The sequence below is a fragment of the Mauremys mutica genome, chromosome 5, assembly GCF_020497125.1.
Source record: "Mauremys mutica isolate MM-2020 ecotype Southern chromosome 5, ASM2049712v1, whole genome shotgun sequence".
In the NCBI taxonomy this organism is placed as follows: domain Eukaryota; kingdom Metazoa; phylum Chordata; order Testudines; family Geoemydidae; genus Mauremys; species Mauremys mutica.
Window position 1 is genome coordinate 140,124,877 of NC_059076.1, and position 20,000 is coordinate 140,144,876.

The 20,000-nt window shown below is 49.8% G+C and overlaps 1 protein-coding gene across 7 annotated transcripts in view; it reads right to left on the reverse strand.

Moving 5' to 3' along the window:
- DYSF (dysferlin) overlaps nucleotides 1–20,000 on the reverse strand; it is a 288,276-nt gene that overhangs the window by 20,112 nt on the left and 248,164 nt on the right. For 6 of the 7 annotated variants that reach the window (XM_045018205.1, XM_045018204.1, XM_045018206.1 and 3 more), the window contains one exon: nucleotides 6,324–6,423. In XM_045018205.1, the coding sequence (XP_044874140.1) occupies nucleotides 6,324–6,423 (100 nt within the window). Of the gene's footprint in view, nucleotides 1–5,490; nucleotides 5,552–6,323; nucleotides 6,424–20,000 lie in introns of all 7 variants that reach the window. The other variant, XM_045018208.1, reaches the window with a different exon arrangement.

Consider the following 20,000-nt stretch of genomic DNA (forward strand, 5'->3'; position numbering starts at 1 on the left):
TCCCAATTTTGGTTCTCGCTTTGCCAATGTGCAGCAGCCTGCAGCGCGGCTTTCACGTTGTCCAATCTCTCAAGTTAAGCAGAGGTTTTCTATAGGGAGGTTAGTACAGCGTCCAGATAAGGAACCACCCAAGGAAATCCCAGAATTAACTGCTCTAGTGTGGTGGTGGGGCTGATGTGCTGCTGGAGGCACAGAAGAGAGGTAACGCTTTGGTCCCGACCATTTGTGGACAATAAAGATCCCACAGCAATATTTTCAGGGGACGGTGCGTTAGCCCAGATATCCTGCTTGCAACCCCGTTGGGCATTTACATTCTGCCTGCCCCACCCCTTCTCACCTCTGCAATTTCAATTGAATACAATTTGCCTTATCACTTCCCGCCCAAACTGTTTTGTCAAAAATTCACCAGTTGTGAAGATCTTGTTTTCTCCTTATGTTGCCTGAACTAGCCATCTTCTAAATCTTGCTGCTCTGTGGTCCCACCTAGCCTGATGGGGGCTGGGAGCTTCGAATGCACCTAAGTGACTTAGGAATAGGGGATGTCTCTCCTTCTAAGTCACTTAGGAAATCTCACCCCTGGATCTTGCTAGAGCATAGATCACATTTCCCAGGATCTGGAGGGAGATGGGGGTCCAGGACAGGCTGGAGGTCCCCTGACCCAACCATTAAGAACTGCCAGAGGTCTGATTGCCCAACGCCGTACTAGCCTGGGAGAGAAGTGCGGCATCTAAAGTTAGAGAGCAAAATGCATCTCAGACACCGACATGCTGATTCAAAGAGGGATTTAGACAGATAAATGCTGACCCAGGCCAGGAGCGCCGGCAGCCTTTTTGGAGCCCTAGGCGGCGGAAGGTCCTGCCCCCAAAATGGCTCCCCCGACAGAGGCGGCGGAAGGTCCCACCCCTGAAATACCACTGACGACCGCGGCAGCTGGATGTTCCGCTGCTGCAGTCGCCACCCCCCAAATGTCAGTGCTCTAGGCAATCGCCTAGGTTGCCTAATGGGTTGCGCCAGCCCTGACCCAGGCACCTCCTTTGCCTCAGCCGGCGTTTAGGTGACTCCCAGTGGTATTCGGGTGCTTGACGTAGGCAGCCACGTTTGAAAGTGGGGCCCAGCGTGACTTGGCACTCGCTCTTTGAAGGCTCAGAGCCAGTGGTGACGAACGCAGCACAGGTGCCCGGGCGGAGTAAATTAGAGACAAGGTGGAGGAGGCGACATCTTTTACTGGCCCCACTTCTCTCCCTCGCACTAAAAGTGGGGCCAGTAAAAGATAGCGCACACTCACCTTGTCTCTCCAGTGCCCTGTGCCCCCGAAATGGCGACAACTGCCCTGCAAACAGGAAGAGTCAGTGAGGTTTCCAGTCGCCCCTTGGCATGTCCTCGGCTGCCGTTCTGACTGGTGACTCTCCCCCGTGACCCACTGCTGTGCTCCCTGCTGCTCTCAGAGAAGGGGGTGGGTCATTTGCCTCCGGGGGATGTGCAAAGCTGGACCTTAAGCCACTGTATCATGTATCCCGTGAACCGTGGCTGGGTTAGACTAAGCCCCTGGCAAGAGGTTCCTGAGATCCTCTACCTCCCTGGGGTGGTGTCGTGCATACTGATGGCCCTCAAAGATATAATCTCTCTCCTCACTGCTCTCGATCCCCATCTCTGGCCGAGGGTTACCACCTTTGAAATGCAACAAACCCAGCACGCACCTCCCCTACCAGGCAAGCCCACCTCACCCCCAGCCCCCGAGCACAAGGCAACTCTGCATGCCCCCTTCAACAGCCACTTGCAGTATTCAGAGCGATAAAGAGAAGAAGATTTTTAACAGCCTCCGCCCCCAGCATGGGGTTTTGGGCCCCGCTTGCAGGAGCTCTCACCCCCCACACTGCCCGTCCCAAGCTCAGCAACCAGTTCTGCCCCCCAGCCGGAGCCCGGCTTCTCCTGCAGCTCCCAGTTTTTCGCCCTCCCGCTTCCAAGCCCTGGAGGCTGCAGCGGAGCCCCTTCCCTTCCCTCCCCCACCAGGCCAGGTGTTGCTGGGGGAGGGGAGGATCAGGGGTTGTACCATCCAGTCCCATTGCTCACAGGGCTCAGGGGGACAAGTGGCAGAGCCGCCCTGAGCTGCTGGGGTCTCTGCTCCCCTCCCCTCCCGTGAAAGCAGTGTGGGCTCCTAGGAGCAGGGGAGAGAGCCCTGCCTGCTTCCAGCCGCAGTTCTGATTGGCTGTTCTTCCTGGGAGGCAGGGCAATGGGAAAGGCAGCCAATCAGAGAGGGATCGGAAATGCATGTGGGGATTGGAGGTTCTGCCTTCGCCCCAACCTGGCTTCCAGCCCTGGCCCCGCTGGACTCCCCCCCTCCCCTGTGAGGGTGAGGTCTGGGCTTACCAACTTTCTAATCGCACAAAACCGAACACCCTAGCCCTGCCCCTTCCCCGAGGCCATGCCCCCCGCCCCGCCCCTTCCCCGAGGCCACGCCCCCGCCCCGCCCCTTCCCCGAGGCCACGCCCCCTGCCCCGCCATTTCCCCGAGGCCATGCCCCCACCCCGCCCCTTCCCTGAAGGCTCTGGGGTGGGGCCGGGGATGAGGGGGTTGGGGTGCAGGAGGGAGGGAGGGCTCTGGGGCGGGGCCGGGGATGAGGGGTTTGGGGTGCGGGAGGGAGGGAGGGCTCCGGGGCGGGGCCGGGGATGAGGGGGTTGGGGTGCGGGAGGGAGGGAGGGCTCCGGGGCGGGGCCGGGGATGAGGGGGTTGGGGTGCGGGAGGGAGGGAGGGCTCCGGGGCGGGGCCGGGGATGAGGGGGTTGGGGTGCGGGAGGGAGGGAGGGCTCCGGGGCGGGGCCGGCGATGAGGGGGTTGGGGTGCGGGAGGGAGGGAGGGCTCCGGGGCGGGGCCAGCGATGAGGGGGTTGGGGTGCGGGAGGGAGGGAGGGCTCCGGGGCGGGGCCGGGGATGAGGGGGTTGGGGTGCGGGAGGGAGGGAGAGCTCCGGGGCGGGGCCGGGGATGAGGGGGTTGGGGTGCGGGAGGGAGGGAGAGCTCCGGGGCGGGGCCGGGGATGAGGGGGTTGGGGTGCGGGAGAGAGTGAGGGCTCTGGGGTGGGGCTGGGGATGAGGGGTTTGGGGTGCGGGAGAGAGTGAGGGCTCTGGGGTGGGGCTGGGGATGAGGGGTTTGGGGTGCAGGAGGGGGCTCTGGGTTTGCGGGGCACGGGGTTGGGACATGGGCTTACTGCCGGTGGCTCCCAGTCAGAGGCGCAGGAGAGCTAAGGCTGTCCTGACTCTGCGCTGCACTCTGGAAGCAGTCAGCTCCTAGTTGGGGGGGGTGGGGGGGAGGTTCCTGGCCAATGGGAGGTGCTGATCGAAGCCTCTGGGTCCTTTTTCAACTGGGCGTTCCGGTCGAAAACCAGACACCTGGTCACCATAGTGAAGTCCCTGCAGGTCAGGGATGAGGCTCGTGGGGGGTGGGAAGGGCTGGTGCTGGGGTGCCATGCAGTTCCCTTTGGGGGACAGCAATGGGTGTGCTGGGCCCGGTCCAGAGCAGGGGCAAATTGACACTGCTCAGCTGGCGTCAGTGGCACTTCCCCCATTTACACCCACTCGGGATCCGTCCCGCCACCTCCAGGGCTTGGGTCAGCTGAGCACTGAGCTCCCTGTGAAGGAAGACACCTGGGGATTTCATTAGTAGAGACTGAGAGAGCCTGATCCCTCAGGAGGAGCAAACCTAGCAGGAGAATGGCCTATTCCCCAGGCAGCGCCTCCGGCCACTCCTGCATTAACCCTGTGCAGAGAATGCAGGGCAGGGTGGGAGCTGGGAATTATCAGTGCCCAGAGAGAGGGTCGCACTGGCACCAGGCCGGTTGCATGGGGACCACCTTAATTTGCATTCAGTGGAGTAGATTGCATGTGCAGCCACATTGCAAAGCCCTCCCCAAACGACCATGTCCTCACTGGTGCTGCGCTCCCTCATGGGGTCCACTAGGCCCAGAGGTGTATCCCATAGTGCTTTCTGCTGCAGTGACCTCAACCACTCTAAGTCTTTCCCAGTGAACTGAGACAGCCCTGGGCTGTGTTTGTGGGCACACAGGGGAAATGGTGGGAAGGCGCAGAAGGACTATCAGCACTCGCGGGATGTAGCCTGGGTCCATACTGCAAACTGGAAAACGGGTCATGACCCAGGTACCCAGCTGGGCCAGCTGGCCGAGTGAAAAGCAGCACTTCACCAGGGTCAGAGGGTTGGGGGGGAGGGGGTGGATGGGAAGGGGTGAGGGAAACACCCAAGACCCCGCGTTAACTCTTTAGTGAAGACAGATCCTGGATACTGCTTTGTTCCAGAGGGAGCATTGCATGTTAGATGCAGAGTCTCCCCTGGCTGCCCCTGTGTGTTAACAACAGTGGCTGCAGCACAGAAAGCTGGGGGCTGCATCAGACCTATGGGGTGCACTGTGTCTCCCCACTTTAGTCTAACTAGAAAACATCCCTCCTCCAACCTTGAGTCGGGCACCAATAAACAGCCACTCAACAATTCTGAGGTGCAGAGGCAACCACCTGTTTGTACCCTGGACAACAATGGGCCATGTGGACATGCAGATAAACCCACCTGCCCACTCCGGCACACACAGGGAGACAGAAACATGGACCTCCAGCCAGACTGATAAATACACGGACACCAAGACCCTCTCCTGAATTTCAGCCCTGCCTGGAGGAAAACCCCCCTGAGATGGGCTGCCTCCCTCTGGGGTAAGGGGGGTCTGGACTACTTGGGAGGGGAGAAGTGATGTGGGAGGCACAGTGATGCGGAGAACTGATGTGGGAGCTGGGAGGGGGTGAACTGAGGTTGGGGGAGAACTGATGGGATACAGCTTCTGCAGCTGGGGGCCAAAATCACCTCACTCCATACATTTGGGAGAGCAGGCCACACTGATCATCACCCGCACACGTCGTATTCAGAAATCAAAAGATTGGCTTGAAAACTCAGTGCAACACAAAGCAGGCTGGAGCTGAAGAGTGAGGTTAGTTTTGGGCAACACATTTCAATGCAGAGCAGTGAAATCAGAGGGAGTTTGGAGAAGAGAGATCAGAAAGGTTTAGAAATTAAAATGCTCTGAAGAAATCAGAAGATGGAACTCCTGACATTTCTATGGCACCTGAAACAGGCCCAAGCACTTCACAAACTATCTACAGCCAGTGCAGCCACCTCTGGGGTAGAACACTCAGCAAACTGCACAAAACAGAAAGGTGGGAATTTTGTCTGAGGAAGCCAAGCTCCTGCATTCTTACACAAAATACCCCAGGATCTTTAATGTCCATGAAGAATAGACGGGACCTTGGTGTTTTAAAGTCTTGTCTGAAAGACCCATGTGTAGCAAACTGCATGGAATTCAGTTTATCTACCTTGGCATGGGCTGAAAGGCTGGGCATGTTTGTTCTGGAGGAGAAAAGGCGGAAGGGAAACACGAAAAGTGACTACAAATAGAGGATATAAAAAGGGTGTTAGAAAGAGGTTTGAAGCCAATTCTCACTCATTATTGAAGACAGAACAAGACGCTCTGGGCTTATGGAAAGCTGCATCAAGGTGGAATCCTAGGAGAAAATGTTTAGACTCTTAAGAATATTGAAGATGATGGGGCAGGTACCAAGGTTTGTGAAATCGGCATTAATGGAGGTACTGGGATAGAACCGCAACTCATGTAAATCAGAGCAGCTCTACAGAAATCATTGGAACTACTCATAATTTATACCAGCGGAGGACCTGGTGCACTGAAGGCGGAGACCGGAGATCTAGCATTCAGGGATTGCCTAGCATCAGTCCTGCTGTGATACAGGGATCTGAACTATACTGTCACTGACACACTAGACCTTCCTGTAATCCAGAGAATTCTATAGTGATTTGATCTCTATGTCCACATCTTGCTCTCTCTCTCTCTGTTTCAGTACTGGGCATTAGAGGGGTGTGACATTCATTGCCTGATTTTTTTTTAATCAGCAAAAAAACACAGATTCTGAGACACCAAAACATTTCGCAAATGTCTGATGGCTTCACTGAGTGGTTCATATCGAAAACATAAAAACTTCGGAAAAAAATGTTTCAATTTTTCACTTCAAAATGACTTGTATAGAAATTTCATTTGGTTTTTTTAAAGTTAAAAAACACTAAATCAACATGGAATGTTTAGTGTCAAGTCAAACAAAACATTTTGTTCTACTCAAAAGGATTTTTTTTTACTTTTCTATTTGCCAAAAATGTTCTAAAAATTACTTTTCAGGTCGACTCGAATTTTTTTTTATATATTTTTCAGAATCGACAGCAACCTGAGAAATCAGTTCTTTGAACTAGGGACACATCCCAACTTACCCAAGTAGTCATCAAAAGAGAATTTGTCATTGTCCCAGATCTGGAGGATAAGCTGGGGTGGGACCTTATTGTCCGTCTTGTCCAAGCTCCAGAAGTGCTCCTGCGGTCACAGGGGAAAGGAAACAAACCAGAAAAGATGTTGAGCAGAAAGAGGAATACAGTGGCAATCGTCATTTCATACATTGTGTGTCCTTAGCTCCCTCAGTGCATGCAGCCACTCTACCACAGACTGTAATCTCATTAGTTCTCACGTGTTATAAGTACTGGCCTTAGTCAATGGATGGATGGGAGACATTCAGTGGTGGTGTAGGTGTCTCCTGCTGCCTAGACCACCTAGTGTCAATGGCCTCGAAGGATGGTAACAGGTACCATGCTGCTGAAGGATCTCTCTTTTGGATTCATACATTTTAAGGCCACAAGAAACAATCATAATCATTCAGTCTGACCTCCTGCATAACAGAGGCCAGAGACCCTCACCCTGCAATTCCTGCATCAAGACCACAATTTCTGTTTGGGCTATGGGAGATCTTACAGAAAGATACTGAGTCTTGACTGAATGGCTGCACATGATGGAGAACCCCACCACATCCCAAATTACCATCCATGTTTAAATGTATGCCTTATTTCTAGTCTGAATTTGTTTCCCTTCCGCTTCCAGCCATTGCATCTCATTCTGCTAGATTAAAGAGCCATCTGCTGTCAGAAATCTCTTCCACATACATAGCTGTACAGCCTTTGATCAAGTTACCTTTTAACCTTCTCTTTCATAAACTAAATAGATTAAGTTTCTTCAGCCTCTCACTGGACGGCATGATTTTCAGATCTCAAATCATTCTTGTGAGTTTTTTTGAACCCTTCCAATTTTTCATCATCTTTTGAAGTGTGAACCATAGAACTGGATACGGTATTCCAGGAATGGTCCCACCCGATGAGTCTTGGTCCCTGTAACAGGGCTCCTGCCCTGCACTGGCCCTAAGAGGGTTAAAACCAGCCTATGGAGGCTGAGCGGCAGGCAGCCAAAGGAGTGGCTGCAGGGGAAACAGCCAATCAGGGTCCAGCAGGCCCAAATAAAAGGAAGCTGCAGACCAAAGTGAGGGAGTCTGCTGTAGGGAGCCCTCGGGATAAGACTGGCTTCCTAGGGGGCTACAGAGAGACCAGCACCAGGGGAAGGGCAGGTGCTAGCAGGGACCGGGGGAAGCTAGAGGTGCTAACAGGGACCGGGGGAAGCTAGGGAGAGCTCCTGATGGGCTGCCAAGACTTACAGGCTGGAGGCCCTGGGAAGAGGGTAAAGGAGCTGGAGCCAGAGACAGGAGCAGAAGGAACTGAGGCTGAGGGGAAGTGGCCCAGGGAATAGAGACAGTGAGCTGGAAGGAAGAGGCAGCAGGAAGCTTCTGGTTGCAGGGTCCCGTGGCCCAGAGTAGTGGGCGGGCCTGTCCCCCTCTCCCCCAGCCGCTGAAGCAGCAGCCAGGCTGTGGACTGCCAAGCTGCTGCAAGGAGTGGTTGGAGGAGTCCCCCGGCAGGGGGAGAAACTGGATGGTGACTCGGCCGGTGGGCTGTGCCACGAAGCAGACGCCGAGAGGAAGGAGCCATAATGGCTCTGCAGACGGAGGCGAGGACGGGAGAGCCACCACCACCCGAGGGTGCACCCGCTGGGACTGAGCTAGTTCCCAAAACGCCCAGCAGGAGGCGCCAGTGTGATGAGTGACCCTGTGACAGTTCCACTAATATTTCAGCAATGGTCCCACCAGAAGAGTCGTAGGCCTTGAACACCTAGTCATTAAAGATCCCATGGCACTTTTTGCAAGAGCTGGGATGTTAGTCCTGGTGCTCTGACCATATGCTGATATAAGAAATTGCACTGTGACTATCTAAACATTCCCTGCACTTTCCGTTAGATATGGTGCTCTCCCTCCATTCACCATCAGCCAGCTTTGCTGTTTGCAAATCTTCCCTCTGAAAACTTGGGTTCACCCCCCATGTAGGCTGCAAGTGAGATGGAGCTTGTGGTGGCATCATCCTAGTTGATCATGGATATTGGCCCACGTCAAAAAAACTGCCACTTAATTTGGTACAATTGTCAGTGTCCTCTCAAAAAGGGCCCGGTACTAGGCAATTAGAAAGTGCCTGCAGGTTAGGAGTGAGGTGCCTCGGTAGAGCGAGATGGAGACAGATGCACAGTGAAGGCTTCATAATTCCTGGATCTAATCCATGGAGTATTGCTCACATAGGGGACGCAGGGTCAGGACCACTATCTCTGTTGAATGTTCTCATTAAGAGCCAGGGTGCAACCCGCTGGCAAGAATTCACGCCATCCCGTCTCAACATGGCACTATCATAAATGGAACTTGATTTAATTAAAACCAGGAAACATGGGAATTATTCATGACACATTTGCCCCGCCATAAATTCATCACTGGAGCTACAAACCTCGCATTCATTATATCAAGCAATATAAGTAAAAAGAATGTGTTAGACTCCATAAAAACATAAATAATTGACCAGGGGCGATGGCAGGGGGAGGGGAGCATTTAAACATCGTTGATACTGGCTTCATTTAAGAGATCCCCCTGGAAGGTTGTATTTCAATTTATCTCCAACCCTCTGCTCACTTTGTAAAAACACATTGACGGTTTTGAAATGGGGTGTTTTATTTATGCATCTTAAATATTTTAGAATTCAGAAAAATTATAAAATAATAAATGGAAACTTCCATTTTTTTCACTTTGTCCTCCGAGAAACTGGTTAAATGTGTGTTTTTTCAAGGGGGCGGGGGAGGGGAGTCATTTCCCCAGCTAATAACTTATTCTAAATTAAAACTGCTAAAAAGGACCCGTGCCCGAGTCTTTCCTTTTCTACATTTTGATTATGTCCTACCCTGCAGAGGGACTCTTAGCTACCCAAAGGGGAATCCACAGGAGAGGGTCCTCTGGGAAGTGTTATAAATATGGAGACCCAACTTACAAAAGAGATATGGTTAAAACGTGGGTGTCTTAAAGTGAGCCACCCAAATCCCTGTTTTAGGTACCTACACTATGCAACCTCATTTTGGGAAGATCGGAGCACCTGTAACTCCCAGTTACGGGAAGGACCTAACTTTAAGGGACCTGAGTTTCAAAATGCTGCCCTACCCCTTTAAATGCCGGAGGTGGGAGTGGCCTCCTTTTGCTCACGAGAAGGAAGCAGGCGGAGCTCTTGCCAAGAGGGGCAGAGACTTCGAGGATAACTGGTCCCCAGGCTCTGAGGGTGAACATATCATAGAAGCTGAAGATATCTCTGTATGTTCAATTTCACAGTATCTGCCACAGTGTAAAGCAAGTGGCATTTAATTGACTTTCACCAGCAGATTCCATATTTTTTGCCACCGAAAAAAATGATGTCGGGAACAGGGACGACATATAGAATCTATTCGCAATTCATGGGGTGACACGAAGAATATACAACAAACCGAACGCTGTGAGCCAAGTCCCGCCACGCTAGCTCATGCTCCAGGGGCGCTCCCATTTTGATTTCAGTGGGCCTGATTCTAATGGCCTTACTCATACGTAGGATTTGTCTACACTACCCACTTCTGTCAGTGTAACTTACGTCACTCAGGGGTGTGAAAAAACCCATATTCCTGAGCGACATAAGTGACACTGGCGGAAGCGCCGGTGTGGACAGAGCTATGGTGGTGGGAGAGCGTCTCCTGCCAACACACCTACCACTGCTCGCTGAGCTGGTTTTATTATGTGGGCGGGAGAGGTCCCTCCCGTCGGCACAGTGCGGCTACGTGAGCCATCTTACAGCGGTGCAGCTGCTTCGGTACCGCTGTAAGCTCGCCAGTGTAGACCTGGCCTGAGCAGGTCATTATTCCACACATAGACCCATCAAATTCAACTGTACGGAAAGCAGCAGGGTGCTGACTTGGGTGTTGGTAGACCTGGCCTCTACTCCTGAGCTGTGTGTGACCTAGGCAAGGTCCCCTCTCTATCTCTGCATCCCCCCCAAACCCTTTGTCGATTTAGACTGTAGCTCCTCTGGGCAGGGACTGTATTGGGGCCCTGATCTCAGCCTCTCATTGCTACTCTAATGCCAATAACAACACATGGAATAAGGTGCTGTTGAGTCTGGGCAGCAGAATCTGGCACAATGGGATTGCTCATGTACTCAGTTACTGCTCAGCCAGGGTATCGGAATCTGGCCCTCAACTTTTGGTCGGCGATAAGCACATTCACCGTCCAACACTGCAGCTTTTACTCACATGATCAACCCTGCCTTCCGTGAGGCTCGCTGCCTGACTAAGGATGACTCACGCAGGATGAGGCGTTTGGCGGATTCAGATACAGCACACAGAGTTTGCACAATCGGTACAGCTTGGCCTTTCTTGTGGAAAAATACCGTCAGTGTGGTTTGGCCAGCAGGAGAACGCTCCTCCTAGGAGCCATGTGAACCAGGGGACACTGTGGAACAAATCTGGAAACTAGGCTGTGAAAAAGGATCAGGTGGAGGAGAAAGGGGAGGAATTTGATGCATAGCTACATTTATGGGCTATTTTGAAGCAGCGAGAAATTTGCCTCGATGATTAAACCTTGCTGCAAAGGTGCACTATAAAATTACCCTTTGCAACAATTTTGCAAGCCCGGGAGGGAAAAGCGGGTGAATTACCGCCGGTTTTGTTTTGCAGTGGTTTGGAGAGGGGGTGATGTGTAAATGTTTTATGATTGTGACTAATACAGGAGGGAGGCATAAGAAATGATTCCTCTCGCTAGCAAAGTGTTGACAGGGCTGCAGTTCTTCTGGGCTGTTTATGTTCTACCCAATATAAAGTCAAGAGCATTTTCTCTGAGGCCATGTGACCCTGGCCGGCTGGTTTCCAGTCTGTAGCTTTGAAGAAAGTCTGGCTTGTTTCAGCCTGTGCCTGGTGGAAAGAGCTTCTTCTTTGGTCCCGCAGCCTGCATTCGTTCCTCATGGCTGCTCCACAGGGGGACCCTGTGGCTGGGCAAGATGCCTGGAGCATCTCATTGGTGGTTGGCTTTGCGCTTTTTCTGGGGGCAGCTGAGCCCCTCCTCTTGTGACAACAAGAACTGACTGTTCCAGGGAGCAACCCTTCAAGGTGTCACAAAATGGCTTCTCTGAACCTTGTCCCACTGGGACATTTCATCGATTTCTAATAAGTAGGCAGCTGAAATCATCCATTATTACTGTTTCATTTGACTATGTTGCCTCTTTGAACTCTGACTACTGTTGCCAACTCTCACAATTTTATCCAGCGTTTCACTATCCTGGGTGTTTTTCTTCAAGCCCCAGCTCTTGGAGTCAGGTGACTGCAAGAGAATCTCAGTTTTCACTTTTCACAAAAATTCAGTTTCTAGCCTTCCTGGTAACAAACAAAAGCTTGGAAACATGACCTCTTCAGGCTCAAAAACTAGAAGGCAGATGAAAAGAACCCAACATTTCTTATTTTTAAATTATCTTGATTTTTAAGCCAACCTCATTATTTTGAGGGGGAACTGACATCATTTTTAATTCTTGGGATTGGTAGTAACAGTCTCCATTAAAATTCTACCCTCAAAGTCCTTTCCCTGATCAGGAGGCTGGCACCTTAATCCTATGCGTAATATACTGTTATTATTATATGATTGTGCAGTGCCTAGCACAATGGAGCCAAGAGCTAATGGGAGTCTGTAGTCGTCATCACTCTCTAAATGTTAAATATATTATTAATAATTATTATTAATAATAATAGACTTGGGATTTTTATTCTCCAGACCAGGGGAGGGCAAACTATGGCCCACAGGCCGGATCCAGCCCGTCAGGGCTTTCAGTCCAGCCGGCAGGATTGCCAGCCCTGTGGCGCAGTGGGGCTAAGGCAGGCTCCCTCCCTGCCCCGGCCCCACGCCGCTCCCAGAAGTGGCTGGCACCACATCCCTGTGGCTCCTAGGGGAGGGGAGAGGCAGAGGGCTCCATTGGCCAGAAACAGGGAACCGCGGCCAATGGGAGCTTTGAGGGTGGTACCCGCAGGCGAGGACAGCTCACGGCGCAGCCGCCTACCTCACCCCACCCCCAGGAGCCACTGCTGGACATGCTGGCCACTTCCGTGAACAGCGCGGGGCCAGGGCAGGCAGGGAGCTGGCCTTAGCCTCGCTGCACGCTGCTGCCACCCTGGAGCCGCTTGAGGTAAGCAGCACCGGGCCGGAGCCCGCACCTTGAATCCCTTCTGCACCCCACAGCCCAACCCTCTGCCATGAGCTCCCTTACCCCCTGCCTTGAGCCCCCTGCCACACCCCTCCTACACCCCAACCCCCTGCCCTGAGCCCCCTGCCACACCCCACACCCCTCCTGCACCCCAAACTCCCTCCCACACCCCAACCTCCTGCCCCAGCCCTACATTCATGGCCCTGCATACAATTTCCCCACCCAGATGTTGCCATCAGGCCAAAAATTTGCCCACCCTTCTGTGACGTTATTGATATAAATTGGGACCATATAGAACATGGGTTGCAACCAAGGTCCTGTAGTGGCACCAAATCTTAAGTAAAGGGGGTCATATAAGGTGTCTCAGACCAGGTTCTGGGTTGCTGGTTATGATTATGCTGTCTGTATGTCTGTGTATCATTTTGTAGTTGAAGTTATAAGTATTGGCTCTGTACTGTCTGTATTTTGTATTATGCTCTGCTTCTGGGAAATATCCCAGACAAGCTGGTGTTAGCCCTGCCTAGCTGGCTTGATGGCCCATTAAGGACCATCAGCTACACAATTGACCCATGGAGAGAAGGCAGACACGCCTTGTGATTCAGCAAAGTATGCAGAGACTTGTCCATGTGACTGCAGACTCCATTTTGCTGTAATTTTCCACAGTAAGGACAAAGAGATTCTTACACCTGGAAAAGTCTATATAAGGCTGAGGCATCATCTCCATCTTGTCTTCAATCCTGCTTCTGACCTCTGGAGGGACTTTGCTACAAACTGAAGCTCTACACAAGGGACTGAATGACCCATCCCAGCGGGGGATGTATTCCAGAGACTTAATTTGAACCTGCAGTTTACTCCATCACTGCTGCAAGCCTGAACTAAGAACTTTGCCATTACTGTATGTAATTGATTCCATTTAACCAATTCTACCTCTCATCTCTACCTTTTTCCCTTTGTAAATAAACCTTTAGATTTTAGATTCTAAAGGATTGGCAACAGCGTGATTTGTGGGTAAGATCTGATGTGTATATTGACCTGGGTCTGGGGCTTGGTCCTTTGGGATCGAGAGAACCTTTTTCTTTTATTGGGGTGTTGGTTTTCATAACCATTCATCCCCAGGACGAGTGCACTGGTGGTGATGCTGGGAGACTGGAGTGTCTAAGGAAATTGCTTGTGTGACTTGTGGTTAGCCAGTGGGGTGAGACCAAAGTCCTTTTTGTCTGGCTGGTTTGGTTTGCCTTAGAGGTGGAAAAACCCCAGCCTAGGGCTGTGACTGCCCAGTTTAAGCAATTGGTCCTGATTTGGCACTCTCAGTTGGGTCCCGCCAGAATCGCTCCGTCACACCTTCTCCAGACCCTACAGCATGGTGCTCTCTACTCCAGAATTGTGCCTCATTGCAGTCTATGGAAAGTATTTGGCATAGTGCTAATTCCTCAGTCTCGGCAGTCTGTCCTTTCTATCCAATTGATAGCCAGGTACCAGAGTGTTTGAGTCACTTTTGTCATTCCACTATCTTCCAGTAATGTCTAGCATATCATATTCCTCGTACATTGCTAGGCATTTCGGGTCACCCATTTTTGCCTTCCAGCTTCTTGCTATGTTATCCATTTCTATATACGTTAGTTTCTTTTATTATTAATAAAGTCAATAATCAGAAATAGAGCTGGTTGAAATTTTTCAACTGAAATATTTTTCATCAACATGGAAATGTTAGATTTGATGAAAATTTTGATTTTTCCAGTGGAAACAAACTGAATTTTTTTGTTTCAGCTTGAAATTTTCATTTCATTTTTCAAAAACCAAAATATATTCAGTTTTCAGGTTCCCTCATGTCATCTTTGTCTCCTGTATTTTACATTCCCCTTATTTTTTTCCACTGGAAAAGGAAGGCAAAAAGCAGGAAAGGGAGGGAAAAAATCTCCATACTGAAAATCAATTACTGGTTTTATCTCAATTTTTGATAACCAAAATGAAATGAAAATTTGAACAAAATGTAAAATTCAGTTTGAATTTTTTTCAATTGAAAAAAATCACAATTTTCCACTAAAAATTTCAAACAAAAATGTTTTGTGCACACTATGTCGCAGGAATAAACTTGTATTTTCCAACCAGCTCTAATCATGAGAAGAAAGAAAAGGTGGATAGAAAGCTGGCTAGATTGTCAGGCTCAATGGATAGTGATCAGTGGCTCGCTGTCTAGCTGGACGCCGGTATCAAGCAGAGTACCTCAGGGTTCGGTCCTGGGGCCAGTTTTGTTCAATATCTTTATTAATTATCTGGATGATGGGATGGATTGCACCCTCAGCAAGTTTGCAGATGACACTAAACTGGGGGGAGAGGTAGATATGCTGGAGGGTAGGCACATAAGAACATAAGAAAGGCCGTACCGGGTCAGACCAAAGGTCCATCTAGCCCAGTATCTGTCTTCCGACAGTGGCCAATGCCAGGTGCCCCTGAGGGAGTGAACCTAACAGGCAATGATCAAGTGATCTCTCTCCTGCCATCCATCTCCATCCTCTGACAAACAGAGGCTAGGGACACCATTCCTTACCCATCCTGGCTAATAGCCATTCATGGACTTAGCCACCATGAATTTATCCAGTCCCCTTTTAAACACTGTTATAGTCCTAGCCTTCACAACCTCCTCAGATAAGGAGTTCCACAAGTTGACTGTGCGCTGCGTGAAGAAGAACTTCCTTGTATTTGTTTTAAACCTGCTGCCTATTAATTTCATTTGGTGACCCCTAGTTCTTGTATTATGGGAATAAGTAAATAACTTTTCCTTATCCACTTTCTCAACATCACTCATGATTTTATATACCTCTATCATGTCCCCCCTTAGTCTCCTCTTTTCCAAGCTGAAGAGTCCTAGCCTCTTTAATCTTTCCTCGTCTGGGACCCTCTCCAAACCCCTAATCATTTTAGTTGCTCTTTTCTGAACCTTTTCTAGTGCTAGAATATCTTTTTTGAGGTAAGGAGACCACATCTGTACACAGTATTCGAGATGTGGACGTACCATGGATTTATATAAGGGCAATAATATATTCTCAGTCTTATTCTCTATCCCCTTTTTAATGATTCCTAACATCCTGTTTGCTTTTTTGACCGCCTCTGCACACTGCGTGGACATCTTCAGAGAACTATCCACGATAACTCCAAGATCTTTTTCCTGACTCGTTGTAGCTAAATTAGCCCCCATCATGTTGTATGTATAGTTGGGGTTATTTTTTCCAATGTGCATTACTTTACATTTATCCACATTAAATTTCATTTGCCATTTTGTTGCCCAATCACTTAGTTTTGTGAGATCTTTTTGAAGTTCTTCACAATCTGCTTTGGTCTTAACTATCTTGAGTAGTTTAGTATCATCTGCAAACTTTGCCACCTCACTGTTTACCCCTTTCTCCAGATCATTTATGAATAAATTGAATAGGATTGGTCCTAGGACTGACCCTTGGGGAACACCACTAGTTACCCCTCTCCATTCTGAGAATTTACCATTAATTCCTACCCTTTGTTCCCTGTCCTTTAACCAGTTCTCAGTCCATGAAAGGACCTTTCCTTTTATCCCATGACAGCTTAATTTACGTAAGAGCCCTTGGTGAGGGACCTTGTCAAAGGCTTTCTGGAAATCTAAGTACACTATGTCCACCGGATCTGCCTTGTCCACATGTTTGTTGACCCCTTCAAAGAACTCTAATAGATTAGTAAGACACGATTTCCCTTTACAGAAACCATGTTGACTATTGCTCAAGAGTTTATGTTTTTCTATGTGTCTGACAATTTTATTCTTTACTATTGTTTCAACTAATTTGCCCGGTACCGACGTTAGACTTACCGGTCTGTAATTGCCAGGATCACCCCTAGAGCCCTTTTTAAATATTGGCGTTACATTAGCTAACTTCCAGTCATTGGGTACCGAAGCCGATTTAAAGGACAGGTTACAAACCTTAGTTAATAGTTCCGCAACTTCACATTTGAGTTCTTTCAGAACTCTTGGGTGAATGCCATCTGGTCCCGGTGACTTGTTAAAGTTGAGTTTATCAATTAATTCCAAAACCTCCTCTAGTGACACTTCAATCTGTGACAGTTCCTCAGATTTGTCACCTACAAAAGCCAGCTCAGGTTTGGGAATCTCCCTAACATCCTCAGCCGTGAAGACTGAAGCAAAGAATCCATTTAGTTTCTCCGCAATGACTTTATCATCTTTAAGCGCTCCTTTTGAATTTTGATCATCAAGGGGCCCCACTGGTTGTTTAGCAGGCTTCCTGCTTCTGATGTACTTAAAAAACATTTTGTTATTACCTTTGGAGTTTTTGGCTAGCCGTTCTTCAAACTCCTCTTTGGCTTTTCTTATTTCACTCTTGCACTTAAGTTGGCTGTGTTTGTGCTCCTTTCTATTTGCCTCACTAGGATTTGACTTCCACTTTTTAAAGGAAGTCTTTTTATCTCTCACTGCTTCTTTTACATGGTTGTTAAGCCACGGTGGCTCTTTTTTAGTTCTTTTACTGCTTTTCTTAATTTGGGGTATACATTGAAGTTGGGCCTCTATTATGGTGTCTTTAAAAAGGGCCCACGCAACTTGCAGGGATTTCACTTTAGTCACTGTACCTTTTAACTTTTGTCTAACTAACCCCCTCATTTTTGTATAGTTCCCCCTTTTGAAATTAAAGGCCACAGTGTTGGGCAGTTGAGATGTTCTTCCCACCACAGGGATGTTGAATGCTATTGTATTATGGTCACTATTTCCAAGCGGTCCTGCTATAGTTACCTCTTGGACCAGCTCCTGCGCTCCACTCAGGATTAAATCTAGAGTCACCTCTCCCCTTGTGGGTTCCCGTACCAGCTGCTCCATGAAGCAGTCATTTAAAGTATCGAGAAATTTTATCTCTGCATTTCGTCCTGAAGTGAAATGTTCCCAGTCAATATGGGGATAATTGAAATCCCCCACTATTATTGGGTTCTTAATTTTGATAGCCTCTCTAATTTCCCTTAGCATTTCATCATCACTATTACTGTCCTGGTCAGGTGGTCGATAATAGATCCCTACTGTTATATTTTTACTAGAGCATGAAATTTCTATCCATAGAGACTCTATGGAACCTGTGGATTCGCTTAAGATTTTTACTTCATTTGAATCTACACTTTCTTTAACATATAGTGCCACTCCTCCCCCTGCACGGCCTGTTCTGTCCTTCCGATATATTTTGTACCCCGGAATGATTGTGTCCCATTGATTGCTCTCAGTCCACCAGGTTTCTGTGATGCCTATTATATCTATATCCTCCTTTATCACAAGGCACTCTAGTTCACCCATCTTATTATTTAGACTTCTGGCATTTGTGTACAAGCACTTTAAAAACTTGTCCCTGTTTATTAGCCTGCCTTTTTCTGATGTGCCAGATTCTTTTTTATGTGACTGTTTATCATCTGATCCGGCCCTTACATTATACTTCTCATTCCTCTGCTCCTGACTATAACCTGGAGATTCTCTATCATCAGACTCTCCCCTAAGAGAAGTCTGTGTCCGATCCACACGCTCCTCTGCAGCAGTCGGCTTTCCCCCATCTCCTAGTTTAAAAACTGCTCTACAACCTTTTTAATGTTTAGTGCCAGCAGTCTGGTTCCACTTTGGTTTAGGTGGAGCCCATCTCTCCTGTATAGGCTCCTCCCATCCCAGAAGTTTCCCCAGTTCCTAATGAACGTGAACCCCTCCTCTCTACACCATCGTCTCATCCACGCATTGAGACTCTGAAGCTCTGCCTGCCTACCTGGCCCTGCGCGTGGAACTGGGAGCATTTCTGAAAATGCCACCATAGAGGTCCTGGATTTCAGTCTCTTCCCTAGCAGCCTAAATTTGGCTTCCAGGACATCTCTCCTACCCTTCCCTATGTTATTGGTACCTACATGTACCACGACCACCGGCTCCTCCCCAGCACTACACATAAGTCTATCTAGATGCCTCGAGAGATCCGCAACCTTCGCACCAGGCAGGCAAGTCACCATACGGTTGTCCCGGTCATCACAGACCCAGCTATCTACGTTTCTAATAATTGAATCTCCCATTACTAACACCTGCCTTTTCCTAGAAACTGGAGTTCCCTCCCCCGGAGAGTTAACCTCAGTGCGAGAGGCAACCCCAGCACCATCTGGAAGGAGGGTCCCAACTACGGGAAGGTTTCCCTCTGCTCCCATTGACTGCTCTACTTCCCTGGGCCCTTCTTCCTCCTCAACAGCACAGGAGCTGTCTGAGCGGAGGTGGGACAATTCTACAGTGTCCTGGAAAGCCTCATCAACATACCTCTCTGCCTCTCTCAGCTCCTCCAGTTCCGCCACCCTGGCCTCCACAGGGTCCAGAGTGACCTAGACAAGTTGGAGGATTGGGCCAAAAGAAATCTGATGAGACTCAACAAGGACAAGTGCAGAGTCCTGCACTTAGGACAGAAGAATCCCAGGCACCGCTACAGGCTGGGGACTGACTGGCTAAGTTCTGCAGAAAAGGACCTGGGGTTACAGTGGATGAGAAGCTGGATATGAGTCAGCAGTGCGCCCTTGTTGCCAAGAAGGCTAACAGCATATTGGGCTGCATTAGTAGGAGCATTGCCAGCAGATCGAGGGAAGTGATTATTCCCCTCTATTCGGCACTGGTGAGGCCACATCTGGACTGTTGTGTCCAGTTTTGGGGACCCCACTACAGAAAGGATGTGGACAAATTGGAGAGTGTCCAACCGAGGGCAATGAAAATGATCAGGGGGCTGGAGCATATGACTTATGAGCAGGGGCGGCTCTAGTAATTTCGCCGCCCCAAGCAGGGCGGCACGCCGTGGGGGGCGCTCTGCCGGTCGCCGGTCCTGCAGCTCCGGTGGACCTCCCGCAGGCATGCCTGCGGATGCTCCACCGGAGCCGCGGGACCAGCGGACCCTCCGCAGGAATGCCTGCGGGAGGTTCACCGGAGCCACCTGCCGCCCTCCCCGCGGGACGCTGCCCCAAGCGCGCGCTTGGCGCACTGGGGTCTGGAGCCGGCCCTGCTTATGAGGAGAGGCTGAAGGAACTGGGCTTGTTTAGTCTGCAGAAGAGAAGAGTGAGGGGGGATTTGATAGCAGCCTTCAACTACCTGAAGGGGGGTTTCAAAGAGGATGGATCTAGACTGTTCTCAGTGGTGGCAGATGACCAAACAAGGAGCAATGGGCTCAAGTTGCAGTGGGGGAGGTCTAGGTTGGATATTAGGAAACACTATTTCACTAGGAGGGTGGTGAAGCACTGGAATGGGTTCCCTAGGGAGGTGGTGGAATCTCCTTCCTTAGTGGTTTTTAAGGCCCTGGCTGGGATGATTTAGTCGAGGTTGGTCCAGCTTTTAGTAGGGGGTTGGACTAGATGACCTTCTGAGGTCCCTTCCAACCCTGATATTCTATGATTCTATGATTTACATGACCTCATGCAAACATTTTCAAAAGAAAGGGCTTTAAAGAATGTGCCACTGACCCTGAAGGCCCTCAATGTATGAAT